General features: G+C 39.8%; 1 protein-coding gene across 1 annotated transcript in view; it reads right to left on the bottom strand.

The window, feature by feature from the left end:
* Window positions 1-17662, bottom strand: part of DTNB (dystrobrevin beta) — a 221397-nt gene that overhangs the window by 35516 nt on the left and 168219 nt on the right. Inside the window, exons 12-14 of the mRNA XM_065890926.1 lie at window positions 7913-7998; window positions 6937-7050; window positions 1851-1947 (exon numbers count right to left, since the gene is read on the bottom strand). Of these exons, the coding sequence (XP_065746998.1) occupies window positions 1851-1947; window positions 6937-7050; window positions 7913-7998 (297 nt within the window). The remainder of the gene's footprint in view (window positions 1-1850; window positions 1948-6936; window positions 7051-7912; window positions 7999-17662) is intronic.

Below are 17662 nucleotides of genomic sequence, written 5' to 3'. Positions count from 1 at the left end.
AATGACCTCAGCCTGTGAGGTGGGTAAATAATAAGGCTTTTAAGAACTTGGTAGGATATCCTACGAAACAGAGCAGTGGGGTCCTGGTTATTCTACAGAAATTATAACTGTAAGACAACAGCTGGAAATACAAAGAAACTCAGGGCTTGGGAATACAGTTCGAGACATCAGCTCATTCTGCTTAGGCCTTGAATGCAAGTGTCAGAGGTACATGACAAGGTCTTAGGAAGGCACACGGGACCTGAGCCAGGAACTCTAAGGAACACTGAGGGCAACCAGCTGACGGGAAAGCTTACTGTGATACTTAGGGGAAATGCATTCTGACTTCCCTTCAGTTTGCATAAACCTTTTTGCCTTTTACAAGAAGGGTACCTTCCCATCTATGTTTGGGTAATATTTGAGAACATTTTTCTGAAAGGCAGGTGAATCCCCCATGACCTTCTGTCCTGTGGGTGGACTAACCCCACAACGGCAGGGCTTTCAAAGCCCCACACGGCTCCAGATGTTACACTGGCCAAATGTATTTAAGTACCTCTCTGCTCTCTTGGGTGGCTGATCGGGTTGCTCAGCTGGATACTTGACAACTATTTGAAGGATTTGGGCCAGGTTTTACGCATAAGGTTTTCTTTAAACAAGACCCATTTAGACAAAATATTCCTCAGGAGAAATCCTGCTAACAGGGTTAATGAAGAAACATGTCCCAAAATACCCCAAATACCCAGGACCAAAGCTAGAAAAAAACTCAGCTCAAGACTAAAAGAAGTGATTGTCTTGAGCAAGCCAAAAGTCAGTTTAAAACACAAACACTCCATTTACCCAAGTTGCTAAATACCCACTGGCTTTATTATTAAAGGACTGGTTCAGAATGGAGAAGTTGAAGCAAACTCTTCAAGCTGACATGCTCCTGGGCTACCCCTCCTAGCCTAGACCCTTGTCACTTCGGGTCTAGATGATTTCAATAGCTTCCTATTATCCTTTAGTTTCTCCTCTTCCCAACCTGCTATGATCATTTTCCTAAACTATTGTTTTCAAAACGTTTAATGACTCCACTTTATCATAGGATTAAATCTACCCCCTCAGCCTGCCTTTTGAGGTACTCCACACTGTGATTTCCATTCTGTATTTCATACCATGAAATACAATGGTTTCACAGTATAGACAGACGGGCCTTAGGAATTTATAGCATAAACAAATATGTCCTTGTATTGCTGCTACAGAGCTGGGTAAGTATTTCTATTCAGTGCCAGTCAAATCATCCAGGTGAGGACATTTAAATGCCAAGTGCGCCTTTGTCTGCTCTAGGGTGTAGGGGCTGTAATATATTTTTCACTAAAAATAGATAGTGAGGCCTGAATTATGCAAGCCCCAATATACCAAACCTAGAGCTATTTTATTGCTCCTAATAGAGTAAAATTATTGATTAGAGTTGGTTGATTACTTTGGTTTGCCTCTGTAATACTTATTAAAATAGGACACAATACTTGTTACGCATTTAGGTAGAATATTTGAAAACTTGTCTTAAAAGAAACTTTATATAGTTGAGAAATATTCATTTCACATAACTAATATCCGATTTATAAACATTCTTATTAATTCATAAAAGCAACTATTCAAGGACATTAGTTCCAGTTACTAATTTTTTGTAATCAGGCTTTACAATAATTTAGATAACTTTTATACTGAATTAGGTTAACTTCAGGGAGGTCTACCTGAAAACTGAGTCTAGGCAGCAAGAGTTAACCTTTTAGCCTCATCCTGTCTGATACAGGGAGGCAGAAGCTGAAGTGCAGGTGAAGATAGACAAGAAGAGCTGGGAGGTGGGAGGAGACCTGAGCGGCTGCTGCTCTTACCTTCAGCAGCTTCATCAGCCCTTCCAGCTGGACCATCAGTTCCCGCCTGCTCTCCTGCAGCGCTGACATCCTCTGCTCCAGTTCATCTTTCCTCTGCCTGTCGGAGAGGAAAAGCTCATGAGAAATGAAGAGATGGAAGGGCAGTTAGATCACAAAAAGACACTGTAATTTAAAAATATTAAAAATTGTAATGTGCTACTGAACAAATATAAAAAAAAAAAAGAAAATGAAGATAAAATGATTCTCAAAGAAGAGTCGAAGGCCAGATGAAACGGGTTTTAGACCTGATTCTGCTACTTACCAGTGTATGAGATGCTGAGCAAATCATTTAAGTTCTGATACTGGATATATAAAATGGTGATAATATCTGTTTTGCCCACTTTTCTTTACTGCTGTGAGAATAGTATGTAAAAATGCTTTGGAGGGCTTCCCTGGTGGCGCAGTGGTTAAGAATCCACCTGCCAATGCAGGGCACATGGGTTCGAGCCCTGGTCCGGGAAGGTTCCACATGCCATGGAGCAACTAAGCCCGTGCGCCACAACTAATGAGCCTGCGCTCTAGAGCCTGTGAGCCACAACTACTGAGCCTGCGTGCTGCAACTACTGAAGCCTGAGCACCTAGAGCCCGTGCTCCACAACAAGAGAAGCCACCGCAATGAGAAATCCGCGCACCACAACGAAGAGTAGCCCCCACTCGCCGGAACTAGAGAAAGCCCACGTGCAGCAACGAAGACGCAAGGCAGCCAAAAATAAATAAATAAATTTATTTTTAGAAAAAATGCTTTGGAAAGTATACATTGCCGTACAGTGAAAAAGTATTGTTAATATTATTAAAGTGATTTTAAAAATTCTTTAGGAAGCCAAATGCCTCATTTATACATAAAACTAGTCCAAATTTAAATTAATAGTGGAAAAAAATGTATGAAAACTGCTCAGGGAAGACAGGGTTCAGGAGTCAGTGCTTCCAGAACCACACATCAGGTTCCAAAAGTATGACAGACATCAGGACGACTCTGTGTCTAAGAGAATTCTGAGGACAGATTTCTGTTTCCCTGAGGACAGATTTCATGTCAACAAGTCTAGCTCAATCTGTCCAAAACCAAACTTGAGACTTTCCTCCCTAAATGGTTCTCTTCTCAATTTCCCTCTCTCTCCTACTTTTTCTTCTATCTGTCATGGCTGAAAAACTCAGTCCTCTTTGATACTTTCCTGTTCATTTCCTATATTCAATCAGTCACCCAATTCAGATGATTCTTGGAAATCACATGTCTATCTTTCTATTCCCACACGTTAAATAAAAGATAGTATTAATTTATTTTTTTTATTTTTGCGGTATGCGGGCCTTTCACTGCTGTGGCCTCTCCCGTTGCGGAGCACAGGCTCCGGACACGCAGGTTCAGCGGCCATGGCTCATGGGCCCAGCTGCTCCACGGCACGTGGGATCCTCCCGGACCGAGGCACAAACCCATGTTCCCTGTATCGGCAGGCGGACTCTCAACCACTGCGCCACCAGGGAAGCCCGACAGTATTAATTTTAGTGACACCTATTTCCTTTGCTTTTCAACATGGTTGTTAGAAAATTTTTGGTACACATACGGCTTACATTGTATTTCTATCAGAGAGTGCTGCTCCAGACCCTACCTACATTCCTATCCTTAGTTCCTTACCTCCCTTTCCCTTCCATGTCTGGACCTCCAGGCATGGTTCACTTTTCCCTAAGCAGACTGCATCATTTTGCAAGTGAGTATTCCCCTACTCTCTTCCAAATGTTATTCACTCCTTAGTGTCCCTCCCAAACGTCACTCTTTCCAGGAAGCTATTCCTGATTACTTCAGTAGGTAGAGGATCCTGCTTATTTAATCACATAGTAATTGGTGCTTCTCTGTGGCACTTAATATATTTTACCCTGTATTGCCGTCACTCCTACCATGATGCAGAATCCTTGAGGTCAGGGGATGACCTTACTCGTCTTTGCATATATTTAATGATTAAGAGAATATCACACATCCAGTGTGGACTCAATTAACATCTAGTGAACTTAATGAAATCATTATTTGAAGCCCTCCAAGGATTTCCAATGACCTATCACTTAAGGCTCTCAGAATCTGGTCTCAATTATCCAACTAATTTTATCTCCCATCATTGCCACTCTAAAGATTAATTCACTGGATGACTGAAAACAAATTCTTAGCTCCAAGACTCCTTCTCCTGTCTGAAATGTGTCATACTTATTGGGGGATCTTGCTGAACCCCAACTCTGCTTCTAATCTTAAATGTTTTGTCCTACACGCCATTCAAACCACACCTACCTTTCATAGTCCAGCCCAAATTCCAGCACTTTCAAGCGTCAAATTGCTTCTAGCCTGTGTGTGTGTGTGTGTGTGTGTGCCTTTCCCTACTCACATTTCTTCTAATATCCATACTATTTATTAACATTGTACAATATTATTTAACTGACTAGCAAATTATTTTAAGTTTTGTTTCCAAAACTAGATTATAAATTTTTAAGATAGAATCATTGTCTTCTCGTCTTCATACTCCCTAAATTTCCAGTGCAGGTATAAACTCAGTAAGGAGGAGTTGACCCATTCAACTTTCTAGAAAGCCTTTCTTCCCTGAACCCCCAAGCCTGGATGCAGTACTCTTTCTTTGTGCTGTGCATGATCAAATAATTATACTATGTGGCTTTAAAAAATGAATGAACTACAGCTACATGCAACAATATGGAAGGCTCCTAAAGAGTAATATTAAGGGGGAAAAATATCCCAGAAGACTGCATGGAATACCATTTCTATAAAGCTCAAAAAACAAAAAGCAAAATTAGACACTTTATCACGTGGGCATACACATATACTTGACAATACTGTTTTAAAAAGCAAGGGAATTGGGACTTCCCTGGTGGCACAGCGGTTAAGACTCCATGCTCCCAATGCAGGGGGCCTGGGTTCGATCCCTGGCCGGGGGACTAGATCCCACATGCGTGCCGCAGCTAAGACCCGGTGCAACCAAATAAATAAATAAGTAAATATTAAAAAAAAAAAAAAAGCAAGAGAACGATAAACGAAATTCCGCATAGAGGTTAGCTCTGTGGGGAAGGCAGAAGCAAGGAAGTGGAACAAGGGGGGCACTTTTACAGATGACACGGCTTTAGCAATATATGAATTCTCAAGTAGGATGTGAGTTCCTGGGTGCTCATTTTATCATTATGCTTCATGTCTCACACATTTGTCATATATTATTATAATAACAAATATACCGTTAAAGATAATGAAGGGGGAAAAGACAGTCTTGGTGGTTAGGATTCATAACCACTAACCCTAAGGATGAAATTCTCTATCTTGTTTTATTATACTAGCTGGGTATTGGCAGTTCCTGGATTCATGTATATTCATCAAAACCAGAAGGCTGTCAGAACCTACAAATGAATTTTGCCCTCTATGTGTCTTGTGATAAACAAAAGTTCGTATATTAATATAGATGAATATACCAACTTCTTTCATGGCTAGTAATTCTGAGAAATTTTCTATTCCAAAACCCTAAGGTAACTCTCCTACGTTTTCTTCTAGAAGTTTTAACATTTTTGTCTCCATGTTTAATCCATCCGGTGGTGTTTTTGTATATAGTGTGAGGAAGAGAGCCAATATGTTTGTCCTTATGCATGACCAGTTGATCCGGCAAACTTATTCAACAGTCACTCTTTTTTCAGTGGTATACAAGCTGCTTTTGAGATGAAATACCTTCTGATTTCTCAGGATTTAGACCCTCCTTGTATTTAGATTAAATTCCTGTTTCTTACTGCCTTATGTCACAGCGCTGGATTCAGCCCTTTGCCTACTAAATCTACAGTTTTTTCAGATCCCTCTAGCATAAAGAAGCCCTTTCAGCAATCCTAGTTCCAGCAATAGTTAAACTAAAGTATGACAGTTTTTTGCTTTTCTAGATACAAAGTAGTCACTTGTGCCTGAGCTGAGGTGAGGAAAGAAAACAGCTGTATCTTACACTGATAGCTTAGAGTTATGCTGTACCTGAGTCAGCAGCTTTTGCTTTCCCATCCTCCCTAGTGTGACACCAACCATGCTGACATCTCAAATGTGTGACAGTGGACCCAGAGCAACCAAAATCTCAGCCCAGTTTCTAATCAATTTAGAAACTAAAATGAATTTTTAGGAGAATGGGAATCTCTGTATCTCTAATGATTTTCATCTGCGTGGTTTAAATTCTTGATGAGTTGACCTAAGCCGAAGGAAGAACTAAGAAAGGACATTCGGCTATGCAGAATCCCAGGTGACCGCACGTTATAAATCAACCGCAGAATGTCAAATGTTACACCCTAAACAGAAAGAACCCACTATTTGGAAATCTAGAGGTCTGGTGAGAATCAAGTCACTCACTTAGTTTCCATAATGTCTTCACTTACAAAGAGTATACACACATCTTTCTAAGACCGATAGGAAATAAGACCCTAATAACTTTGCTCGGATCACGCTCACGTTATACTCTCCTGGAAGATGCCCTCATTCCCTCCAAAACAGCACCAAGTGGGAGCTGAAGTTGCTCTCTACCCCCATCCTGATCCTACGTCCTTAGTCTCTCGATCCTTGAGACAGTTTATACTTATGCTGAGGTCGAAGGTACCACGGCCACGGTGCGAGGGATTCCCACTTGGTTTCACATCTCAGAGGAGTTCCCGCAACGGAATCCTGCTCTGCCTATGAAGCGCGGGAGAACATACTCAAAGGACACGGAGAGCGTTACTCCTGCCAGGAGTCTCTAAAGTCAGACTAATTTGCAAGATAAGAAGATTGAATGCAGCACAATGGTCTCCCTAAAGCAATCACAGAAGTATAAACACTGCGCCTGGTGTTTACCTAGTCCTGAAATGAAGGCAGGAGATCTCACAGTGATTAATAAAGGGACTCAAACATCTGAAGCAGTAACAGAATGAGTGGAATGCTTTAGCTGTTTGCTCTAACGTGATGAGTTAAACCGATAAACAGATTCTAACCCTCCGGTTTGGCTCCCTGGGATATGGACTCCTACTGCAGCAGACCGTAACCTGGGGACAGGGGTGCAGCTTCCCCGCTTACCTCAGCAGCCGCAGCTCTGCCAGCAGTGTGGGGTTCTGCTGGGCCTTCTCCGGGGTGGGCTGGGAAGCCTGCTCATGTTCTAGACGGAGACGCTGAATCTCCTGCAGGATCTCTCTAGAGAGGTGGATGAAAAAGAGATGGCCACGTGCGGCTTCACAGCTCGCCCCCTCTCTTTTCTTCCGTTAGAAGTTTTTATCCTAGTCGTGCTGCCTCTACCAATCTTGTTCTGATCGTTTCTGAATGACCAAGATGTGAAATGGACACCGTCTTAAAATTGCCGCACTCGATATTGCTTCGATGAAACCAATCCTTTGTGGTAGAAAAAGTCCTACAAACCCTCTTCTCAAGAACTTGAAAAATTTCCACAGAAGAGAAAGGACAACTATCAATAGAAGAGTCTGTTCCTGTCTGGGGGGAACTTGCAACCTTCTAATGCAAGACTTGTGCTAACTCCCCTCGTCTTCCTCTGTCTCCCTTCTTCTCCTGAACCCCACTCCCACCCCGAGATCTGATGGTTGCCACTTCCTCCACTGTGCCTGTTACATTATGACCAATCTCCTCGTCCTGGTTTCTGCTTTTTCAGTGCATGATGGTGTGTTGTCTGGTCGCCAAGCCTGTAAATGGCTTTTTAGTGAGAGACCAGACAGTCGCGTGCTGCATCGTGGGCCAGGACAAGATGACAAGACACAGCAAAGGCTCCTGGGAGTAGAGTGGAGAAAGGAATGGGAGGGGAACACACTGGTGGGTGAGAAAAAGAATCTACCTAAGAGCACCTGAGCGGGGTTTTGGACTACCAGCATGCAGAGCTATACAAATTAGTGTCCAGGGCATGTACTGGACTTGGGCTGGCCTATCTTCACTGAGGTGGGATCTTCCTTTGTGGTCAAAACCCACCTAGACTGCAAGGAAAATGAGAATCAGATACTCACGTGATAATCTTGGGCTTCAGAAACTGGCTCGACCTCTGCATTCTTACCTGTTTTTGTTTTCCAGTTCTGCAATAAGCTGTCTTTGTTGTTTGTTGGCATCAAAGTTAAAGCTCAAGTCGGTGGGAGGACGGGTCTACAGTGAGGAAGAAGAAAGGTTTTTTTTTTATTCAAATATATCCAGAGGCCCAGATGGACTGTTGATTCTTTTTAAAACAGATTTTTGAGGTATAATTTACATACCATAAAATCCACCCGTTTTAAGTGTACAATTCAATGAGTCTTCGTATATTTAAACAGTTATGCAAACCAATCACCACAGTCCAGTTTTAGAACATCTTTCATCACCACAGAAAGTTCCCTCATGCCAGTTTGTAGTCAACTTCCACTCCCATCCCCAACCACAGGCAACCAGTGATCTGCTGTCTACAGTTTTGCCTTTTCTAGAAACTTCATATAAATGGAATCATACAACATGCAGGCTTCCGCTTAGCATGGTATTTCTGAGGTTCATCCATGCTGCTCCACGCATCAGGAGTTCCTTCCTTTTTACTGCTGAATAGTATTCCACTGTTTGCAGCTTTTGGTTATCACAAATGAAGCCGCTCTGACCTCTCATTTACAAATCTTTGTGTTGATATATGTTTTCATCTGTCTTGGGTAAATCCCTAAGAGTGGAATTCCAGAGTTATATGGTTAACTCTGTATTTAACATTTTGAGAAAGTGTCAAACTGTTTTCCAAAGTGGCTGAACCATTTTACAGTCCCACCAACAATGAATGAGGGTTCCAATTTCTCCACATTCTCACCAATACTTGTCATTGTCTTTTTGGTTTTAACCATCCTAGTGGGCGTGAAGTACCTAATTGTGGGCTTTTTAAAAAATTGAGATATAATTTACATGCCTTAAAACCTACCCTTTTAAAGTATATAATTCAGTGGTTTTAAACTATATTTATGAGGTTGTGAGCCCATCATCACTATCTACTTCCAGGACATTTTCATCACCCCGAAAAGAAACCCACAGTCAGTCCCCATTTCCCCTCCACCATCTTGTGACAACTTATCTAATTTCTTTATCTATGGATTTGCCTATTCTGGACAGTTCACACCAATGGGATCACGCAGTATGTGATCTTTTACGTATGGCTTCTTTGACTTGGCAAATGATTCCAAGGTTCATCCACGTTGTAGCATGTATCAGTACTTCATTTCTTTTTATAGATGAATAATATTCTACCATATGGATATATCATATTTTGTTCATCCATTCAGCAGCTGAGTGACATTTGGGTTCCCATTTTGGCGGGCTATTTTGCATAATGCTGCTATGTGCATTTGCGGACAAGTTTCTGTGTAGAGACATGCTTTCATTTTTCTTGGGTATGTATCTAACAGTGGAACTGCAGGGTCATATAGTAACTGCCTTTTGGGCAACTGCTAAACTGTTTTCCTACATGGCTGTAGCAGTTTATATTCCCACTAGCAATATATGAGGGGTCCATTTTTTCCACTTTCTTGCCAACAGTTGTTATAGTCCATTTATTTGATCACAGTAATCCTGTGATTTTGATTTGTATTCCCCTAATAGGTTAAGCATACTTTCATGTGCTTATAGGCCATCTATATATCCTCTTTGGAGGAGTCATTATGGTTTTGATTTGCATATTCACTACTGGGTCTGACCCTTATACCTCCTTTAAGAATATGGAAGCCGGGCTTCCCTGGTGGTGCAGTGGTTGAGAGCCCACCTGCTGATGCAGGGGACATGGGTTTGTACCCCGGTCCGGGAAGATCCCACATGCTGCGGAGTGGCTAGGCCCGTGACCCTTGGCCGCTGAGCCTGCGCGTCCAGAGCCTGTGCTCCGCAACGGGAGAGGCCACAACAGTGAGAGGCCCGCGTACCGCAAAAAAAAAAAAAAAAAAAAAAAAAGGAAGCCAATCAACACAAAATAGGAAAATGGATAACTAGGTGACATTTCCCTTTTATTGATTAACCAGAGTGGAAGCTCTTAATGAAGGCTCTGGTATAGTTACACTTCACTCCAGGTATTCTTGGTTCTTCCCAAAACATGACCTACAATGAAGCAGAAACCCTGTTTCCTGTCTAGAGTTTAAAGATGCAATAAGTAATTCTTTTCATGTGAAATTTCCTAAATAAACAGGGGCAAAATAGCATAGCAAATCTGGGTGGGAGCCTTTTATCAAATTACCAAGTAATTTCCTTCTTTAAAAGGAAAAAACCTGATCTTTCTTCCTCCAGAGAAGAGTAGACCAGCAGTCAACTGAGCAAGCTCTCTATATATTCTATTCAGTCTTGTGAGAGCCTGAGTTGAACCTCAGAAAAATGGCTTGCCTCAGAGTAAAACTGCTGTGAATAATAGGTTTACAATTCCTGAAGACTAGAGTTAAAACTAATGGCTCCTTATGAGAGTGGGACCAGGGAAAACTATGGATGAGGAAATGAGCTCTGAAAGGAATTTGTTTCATATAATGACAAAAAAACAAAAAACCCTACAGTATTTCACTGGAAATTTCTAAAGAATCCTTTTAGTTTTGAGTGTCTGACTGCAATGCTGAAGCATCTTTCAAAGAGGAAGTTAACACAGGAATCAAGAATTATTATCAATAGTGATTCCTAACCAGGAAAGATTCTTTGGCACCAAGAAGCATTGTTACTCAAATACAAAGAAGTAGGGGCGGAAAAAGATTCAAACCCTTAGACAGCAGTTCCACCTGGAGCAGCCTGCACCCTAGCTCCTCCACCTGGACGTAACAGCAGGGAGCTCCCAGTGGACAGCTGAATGATGGCTTATTTCACCCAGACAAATGTCAAACACAGTTGAGTGTACACTAAATAACAGAGAAATGTAGGATTTTATTTATTGACTATCTTAGACACCACAGTACTCCTTTAAAAAAAAGAAAAAGCCAGGTATCCCTTCCTAAAATGCCCCCAGGACACTGAAGGGAAAAAGAGGGAACAGTTTATAAAGACACAGATTACTTTAGCCAGAAGATCCCTAAAGATGATTTCTTTCAAAAATTAGATAGTTCATTCATTCATTTATCCAACAAATATTTCCTGAGCACTTAGTATCTGTTAGATACTATTCCAGAAACTAGGCATGCATTAGTGAATAAAATACAGCCTCTACCCTCATGTCGCTTACATTATATTGGGAGAGAATAATAAATAAATAAAAAATGTTGGTGATATATATATATGGCATCAGTAGTGATCAATTTGATGAAGAAATATAGGGTTATGACACAGAATAAACTGAGACAGAAGATTTTTTCAATGAGATAGTTATGAAAGACTCAATGAACTTAAGAAGCAAACCAGGTGAAGGCCTGGGGGTTGGGAGGGTCGGGCTTGCTGGCCAGAAAGAAGGGCAAAGGCCTACAAGTGCTCCAGGTTGGTGTGTTCTGGTCAGTACTGATGGAGTGGTGCGGCTATGAGGCAGGGATAGGTGATAAACTGGGAGGGCCCAGATCATGAAGGACCTTTTCATCATGCAGTGGAGTTTCCATTCCATTCCAAATGTGGTGTGAAGCCACTGTAGGATTCTGAACAGGGAAACACGGAATCAATTCCAAATAACATATGTACATACTCTGCCCTCAAGGAGGTGGAGCCTAACTCCCTGTTCCTTAAGCGTGGCCTGTCCATAGTGACTTCCTTCCGAAGAGGACAGAGTGGAAAGGGGACAAAAGAGTAACTTTATGTCGGAGACACCTGACAAAAGCTTCCTCAGCCAAGTGATCAAGGTCAACATCAACAGTGATAAGTTACATTGATACTATATATATATGATGTGATGTGAGGAAAATAGCACTTATCTCTTCCTCCCCAAAACCCATAATCCCAGTCTAATCATGAGAAAAACAGACAAATCCCCATTAAGGGACATTCCTCAAAACTGTCAAGGTCATCAAAAATAAGGAAAGTCAGTAATAAGCTATAATGGAAAATAATCCTATATATCATATAGGATTATCATATATTTTATCATAGAGGATATAACTATATATATAGCTGAATCACTTTGCTGTACACCTGAAACTAACATAATATTGTAAATCTACTATGTTTCAATAAATAAAAAAACAAACAAAAAAAACCAAGGCAAGTCAGAGAAGCTGTCACAGACCAGAGGAGCCTAAGGAGATATGACAATTAAATGTAATGTGGTATCTCGGATGGAACCCCAGAACAGAGAAAAGACATTAGGTAAAAACTAACAAAATCTGAGTAAAGCATGGACTTTAGTTAATAATAATGTATTGATATTGGCTCATTAATTGCAACAAACATGCTATACTAAGGTAAAATGTTAATAAAAGGGGAAACGGAATATGGGTTATATGGAAACTCTCTGTACTAGCTTCATACTTTTTCTGTAAATCTAAAATTGTTCTATAATGAAGCTTACTAAAAACAAACACTGCTTTGGCTACTAAGTGGAGGATTTACTGTAGTGGGATAAGAATGGAAGTAGGTGGACCACTTAAGAATCCAAGCGTTTGCTACTTAGTCGCATGTAAACCTTGAGTTACTTTATTCTACTATATACCTTTATTTTCTTGCCTGTAAAATGGGAATATTTATGGAAAGAGATGTGAAGAGGATCCCTTCCTCTGTTACACTAATATTCTCTTAGGTTTAGGTAATCTCACAGAGCTCCATCATCTTTAATGAGATAGAGACACATCTGAAAAATACAGGATAAGGAACAAGACCCCACTGAGCAAAACTGGGCAAATATAAAACCAAGGAAAGCCAACATAGTCAGCAAACTGTAATCTGCTGGTATGCATTTCTGGAGCCTCCTAAAGAGAGACTGGCAGTTTCCCACCTGGATGAACTTGGCAGGATGAGTTCCACAGAGATGTGCCTGATATCAACCAGACTTTCACTGCATCCCAAGGGCAGCCTTCCCATCATCTCAACCTCGCTTAGACTAACTGGAGGGCTATGGATTATTAATACCTCTCTCTCTCTCTCTCTCAAAAACCCAGTAATGTTTTTTAGGAGAGTGGTTCCCAAGCTAGCTGTAAATCAAAAGACTGAAAGTTTTCTTTTTTTTTTTTTAAACTAAAATCAATGGACCCTACTAAACCCAGAGATTCTGATTCAGTAGGTCTAAGGCAAGGCCAAGAATCTACATATATTTTAAGTGTTGCACAAAAGATTAGAATACGTAGTCAGGTTTGACAATGACTATTTTATAGGGGTTTTAAGTCATTAAATGTGTGCAAAAGACCACATGAAAATACTCTTGATCTTTAATTCTAAGAAGCCGTAAGGACATTTCTGGAATGGTGCATGGGTGGAGCAGCTGACACGATGATGAGGCTGTGAAGTCCAGGACTGGGCTATGTGAAAAAAAAATCTCAAAAATGTGTAAATGTAGGTAGCATGACAATGGACAATGGTTTCCCTTTCCTTTCACCTTTCTTCCAAGTTTTCCAAAGTGAGTTTTTAATTTTTTCATAAAGAAAAAAAAAATTTTTTAATAAACAAAACCCACCTGACTACATCTAATGCTAGTGATGTTTGTGATGAAATTTAAGATTTGCTGTTATTACCATGATTTGTCACACACTGTATTTTTGTTGTTGTTGTTGTTATTTTTTGCGGTACTCGGGCCTCTCACTGTCGTGGCCTCCCCCACTGCGGAGCACAGGCTCCGGACGCGCAGGCTCAGCGGCCATGGCTCACGGGCCTAGCCGCCCCGTGGCATGTGGGATCTTCCCGGACCGGGGCACGAACCCGTGTCCCCTGCATTGGCAAGTGGACTCTCAACCGGTGCGCCACCAGGGAAGCCAGTTGTTGTTTTAAAATGGAATTTAGGCACTTCAGGAAAACAAATTAGCTCTCCTGGCTCATCTAAGCAACCTACAATTTTTCTATCTGAGGGTCAGCCTGAAGAGGTTTCAGTGGCCATGTCTGCCACCTGGGGAGATGTGAGGGTCTGACGCTGGAGCATTTCACAGGGCGTAATGCCGGCTGCTAAAATGATTTAATGGTCTTTCTTGTAGAAGGTTTTTGAAAAAAAAAAAAAAAATCAATACAAAGCCTATCTGGCAGGCTATAAATAAATTCTTTTGAGCACTACACCCACTTTATGCAAAGCACTTGTATCAGTGAGAGATTAGCAGATTAGAAGCCTTCTGTTTAATAGAAATCTAGTTAAGAAGAATCCTTCCTGAGAGACCCAATATTTATAAGATAACCACACTTAGGAAAATAAGATGAAAGGGGCCATATCAGTATTTAGTCTCAAGACCATTCTAACAATTATTTTCACATGAATTAGAGAACTGGCATCAGAAACTATCAGGTGTAAACAGATTTATCTTGTTTGCAGTAAAGGAGTACTAGGATCTACTTTTCAGGGTCAAACGGCTTTGGAGCTTTTACTTAGAAATTTTAAAAAGTACTAAGTAAAGTCAACAAGACTGTATAATGGTATTACATGTACTTAATTTTAAAAATCCACCACAATGCTATTCCCTTTCAAAATATTTGTTATTTATAAATTTTAATTTCTAAAATAACAAACATTTGTGACTGATTGAAGGCATGTATAGGGTTTAACTAATTAAATAAAACTAGTCTTTTTCCCAGACATTTTTTTCCCCCTATTCTGTTCCATTTCACTAACCTTTAGAGTTGGAATGTTAGAGTCAGATGTATGCCTTAGTATTAGATTCTCAAGGAAAAGATTCTGAAGACTAGACAAACCCAAAGGAATAAATTACGTTTTGAGAGAGAAACAAAGCAAAACTCTATTGGCAGCTTTCATAACTCTCTTTCCCTGTGAAGAAGTAAACATAAATTAGTACACATTTCTAAAACTAACACTGTAGAATATTGTCCTGCGAGATCTTGGCCTGCCTGTCCTGTCTAATTTCACTCCAGAACAATACTGGACCTAATGGTTTGTGATTCTTATAACCTCTCTAAGAAATCTTTGCCTGCCCCAAGGTCATAAAGATATTTTTCTGTTTTCTTTTAATAGCTTTATGGTTTTAGCTTTTACATTTAAAGTTTATGATATATATCAAATTGGTTTCTATGTATGGTGTGAGGTAGGGGTAGAGGTTCTTTATTTTCATACAAACAGTTGTTCTTTCTTTTCATACAGATAAATAGTTGTTCCAGCAGCATTTGTTAAAAAGATTTTCCTTTCCCAATTGAATTGCTTTTGTGCCTTGTAGAAAGTCACTTGACCTTATATGTGTGCATATATTTTATGGATGATTTGCCTATCCTTTTGCCAATACCATACTTTCCTGATTACTGTGCCTTTAGAGTAAGTCTTTTTTTAAAAAAAATATTTATTTGGCTGCGCCGGGTCTTAGTTGTGGCACGTGGGATCTTTAGTTGTGGCGTGTGGGCTCTTCTAGCAGGCTCTTAGTTACAGTATGTGGGATCTAGTTCCCTGACCAGGGATCAAACCCAGGCCCCTTGCATTGGGAGCGTGGAGTCTTAACTACTGGACCACCAGGGAAGTCCCTAGAGCAAGACCTGATGTCAAGTAGGGTTGAATCCTCCAACTTTGCTCTTTTCCAAAACTGTTTTGGTTTTCTAAATATATTTGAAAATCAGTTGGCATTTTGACTGGTACTGAATTTATAGACCCATTAGGGAAAATGTACCATTTTACTAATACTGAACCTTTTGAATATGGCTATATCTCTCCATTTATTAGGTTTTCTTTAATTTCTCTTAGCAATATTTTATAGTTTTCAGTCTTGAACATCTTTCATTAAATTTATCCATAAGTATTTGATGGTTTTTAATGTTACAGTAAATGTTATTTTTCCTAAATTTAATTCTTAATTGTTCACTGCTAGTAGACAGAAATACAATCAATTTTTATATACTGACTTTGTATGCTGCAACACTGCTATAAAGTCATGTATCTGTTCTAGTAGTGTTCTTGTAGGACTTTCCTTAGGACTTCCTATATAGAATCAGGTCATCTGCAAATAATGACAATTTCACATCTTCCTTTACAATATTTATGTCCCTTTTTTCTTGTCATGCTGCACTGACTGGGACCCCCAGGACAATTTTGAATAGAGGTGGTGGAAGTAGACATCTATGACTTGTTTGCAATATTAGGGGGAAATATTCCAAAATTTAACCTTTAAGTGTCATATAAGCTATAGGGTTTTTGTAGGTGTTCTTTACCAGGTTAAAGGAGTTTCTTCTACTCCTATGGTATTGAGAAGTTTTATCAAAAATGGGCATTGTATTTTGACAAACTTTTTCTGCATCTATTGAAATATTATAATTTTCTTCTTTAAATTGCTAATATGGTGAATTAGATAGGCTGATTTTCATGTGTTAAATAAATTTGCATTCCTAGGATAAACCTCACCTGATCATGGAGTATTAATTATCCTTTTTACATATTGCTGGATTCAATTTGCTAATATTTTGTTAAGGATTTTTGCATCTGTGTTCATGATAGAACTTGGCCATCAACTTTCTTCTCTTGTAATGCCCTTGTATTATTTTGGTATCAGGTTATAGTGGCCTGATAAAATGACTTCTTTCTCTATTTTCTGAAAGTTTGTGCCAGATTGTTATGATTGTTATTTCTTCCTTAAACATATGATAGTATTCAACAATTAAGCCATCTGAGCTTAGAATTTTTATTTATTTATTTATTCATTTATGGCTGCATTGGGTCTTCGTTGCTGCACACGGGCTTTCTCTACTTGCGGTGAGCGGGGGCTACTCTTCATTGCAGTGCACAGGCTTCTCATCGAGGAGGCTTCTCTTGTTGCAGAGAACGGGCTCTAGGCATGCATGCTTCAGTAGTTGTGGCACACGGGCTCAGTAACTGTGGCTTGCAGGCTTTAGAGTGCAGGCTCAGTAGCTGTGGCACACGGGCGTAGTTGCTCCACGGCATGTGGGATCTTCTCGGACCAGGGCGCGAACCCGTGTCCCTTTCATTGGCAGGTAGATTCTTAACCACTGTGCGACCAGGGAAGTCCCTGAGCTTAGAATTTTTGAAGTTAATTATTAATTCAATTTCTTTAACAGATTTAGGACTATTTAGATTTTCTATTTATTCTATGTCAGTTTTGTTAAATTGTATCTTTCAAGAAATTTGTCTACGTCAGCTAGGTTGTCAAACTTACTGGCAAAAAGTTGTTCATAATATTCTTATCATCCTTATAATGTTTATAGGATCTGTAGTATGTCCCTTATTTCATTCCTGATATTGGTAATTTGCATTTTTTTCTTCCTTCTTTTTTCTTTAAACTGAAGTATAGTTGATTTATAATATTGTGTTAGTTTCACGTATACAGTATAGTGATTCAGGGTTTTTGCAGATTATATTCCATTACAGGTTATTATGAGATAATAGGTATAATTCCTTGTGCTATATAGTAAAGCTTTGTTGCTTATCTATTTTATGTATAGTAGTTTGTATCTGTTAATCCCATATCCCTAATTTGTCCCTCCCTGCCTCCTTCTCCCCTTTGGTAACCACAAGTTTGTTTTCTATGTCTGTGAGACTGTTTCTGTTTTTGTATATACATTGATTTGTATCATTTTTTAGATTCCACATGTAAGTGATATTGTACAGAATTTGTCTTTCTCTGACTTATTTCACTAAGCATAATATTCACTAGGTCCATCCATGTTGCTGCAAATGGCAATATATTTTAATTAATTAATTAATTTACTTATTTATTTATGGCTGCATGGGGTCTTTGTTGCTGCGCGTGGGCTTTCCTTTCTCTAGTTGTGGCGAGCAGGGGCTACT

This window comes from Phocoena phocoena, chromosome 14 (assembly GCF_963924675.1).
Source record: "Phocoena phocoena chromosome 14, mPhoPho1.1, whole genome shotgun sequence".
Taxonomy (NCBI): domain Eukaryota; kingdom Metazoa; phylum Chordata; class Mammalia; order Artiodactyla; family Phocoenidae; genus Phocoena; species Phocoena phocoena.
This window is presented reverse-complemented; position numbering and strand designations above follow the sequence as displayed.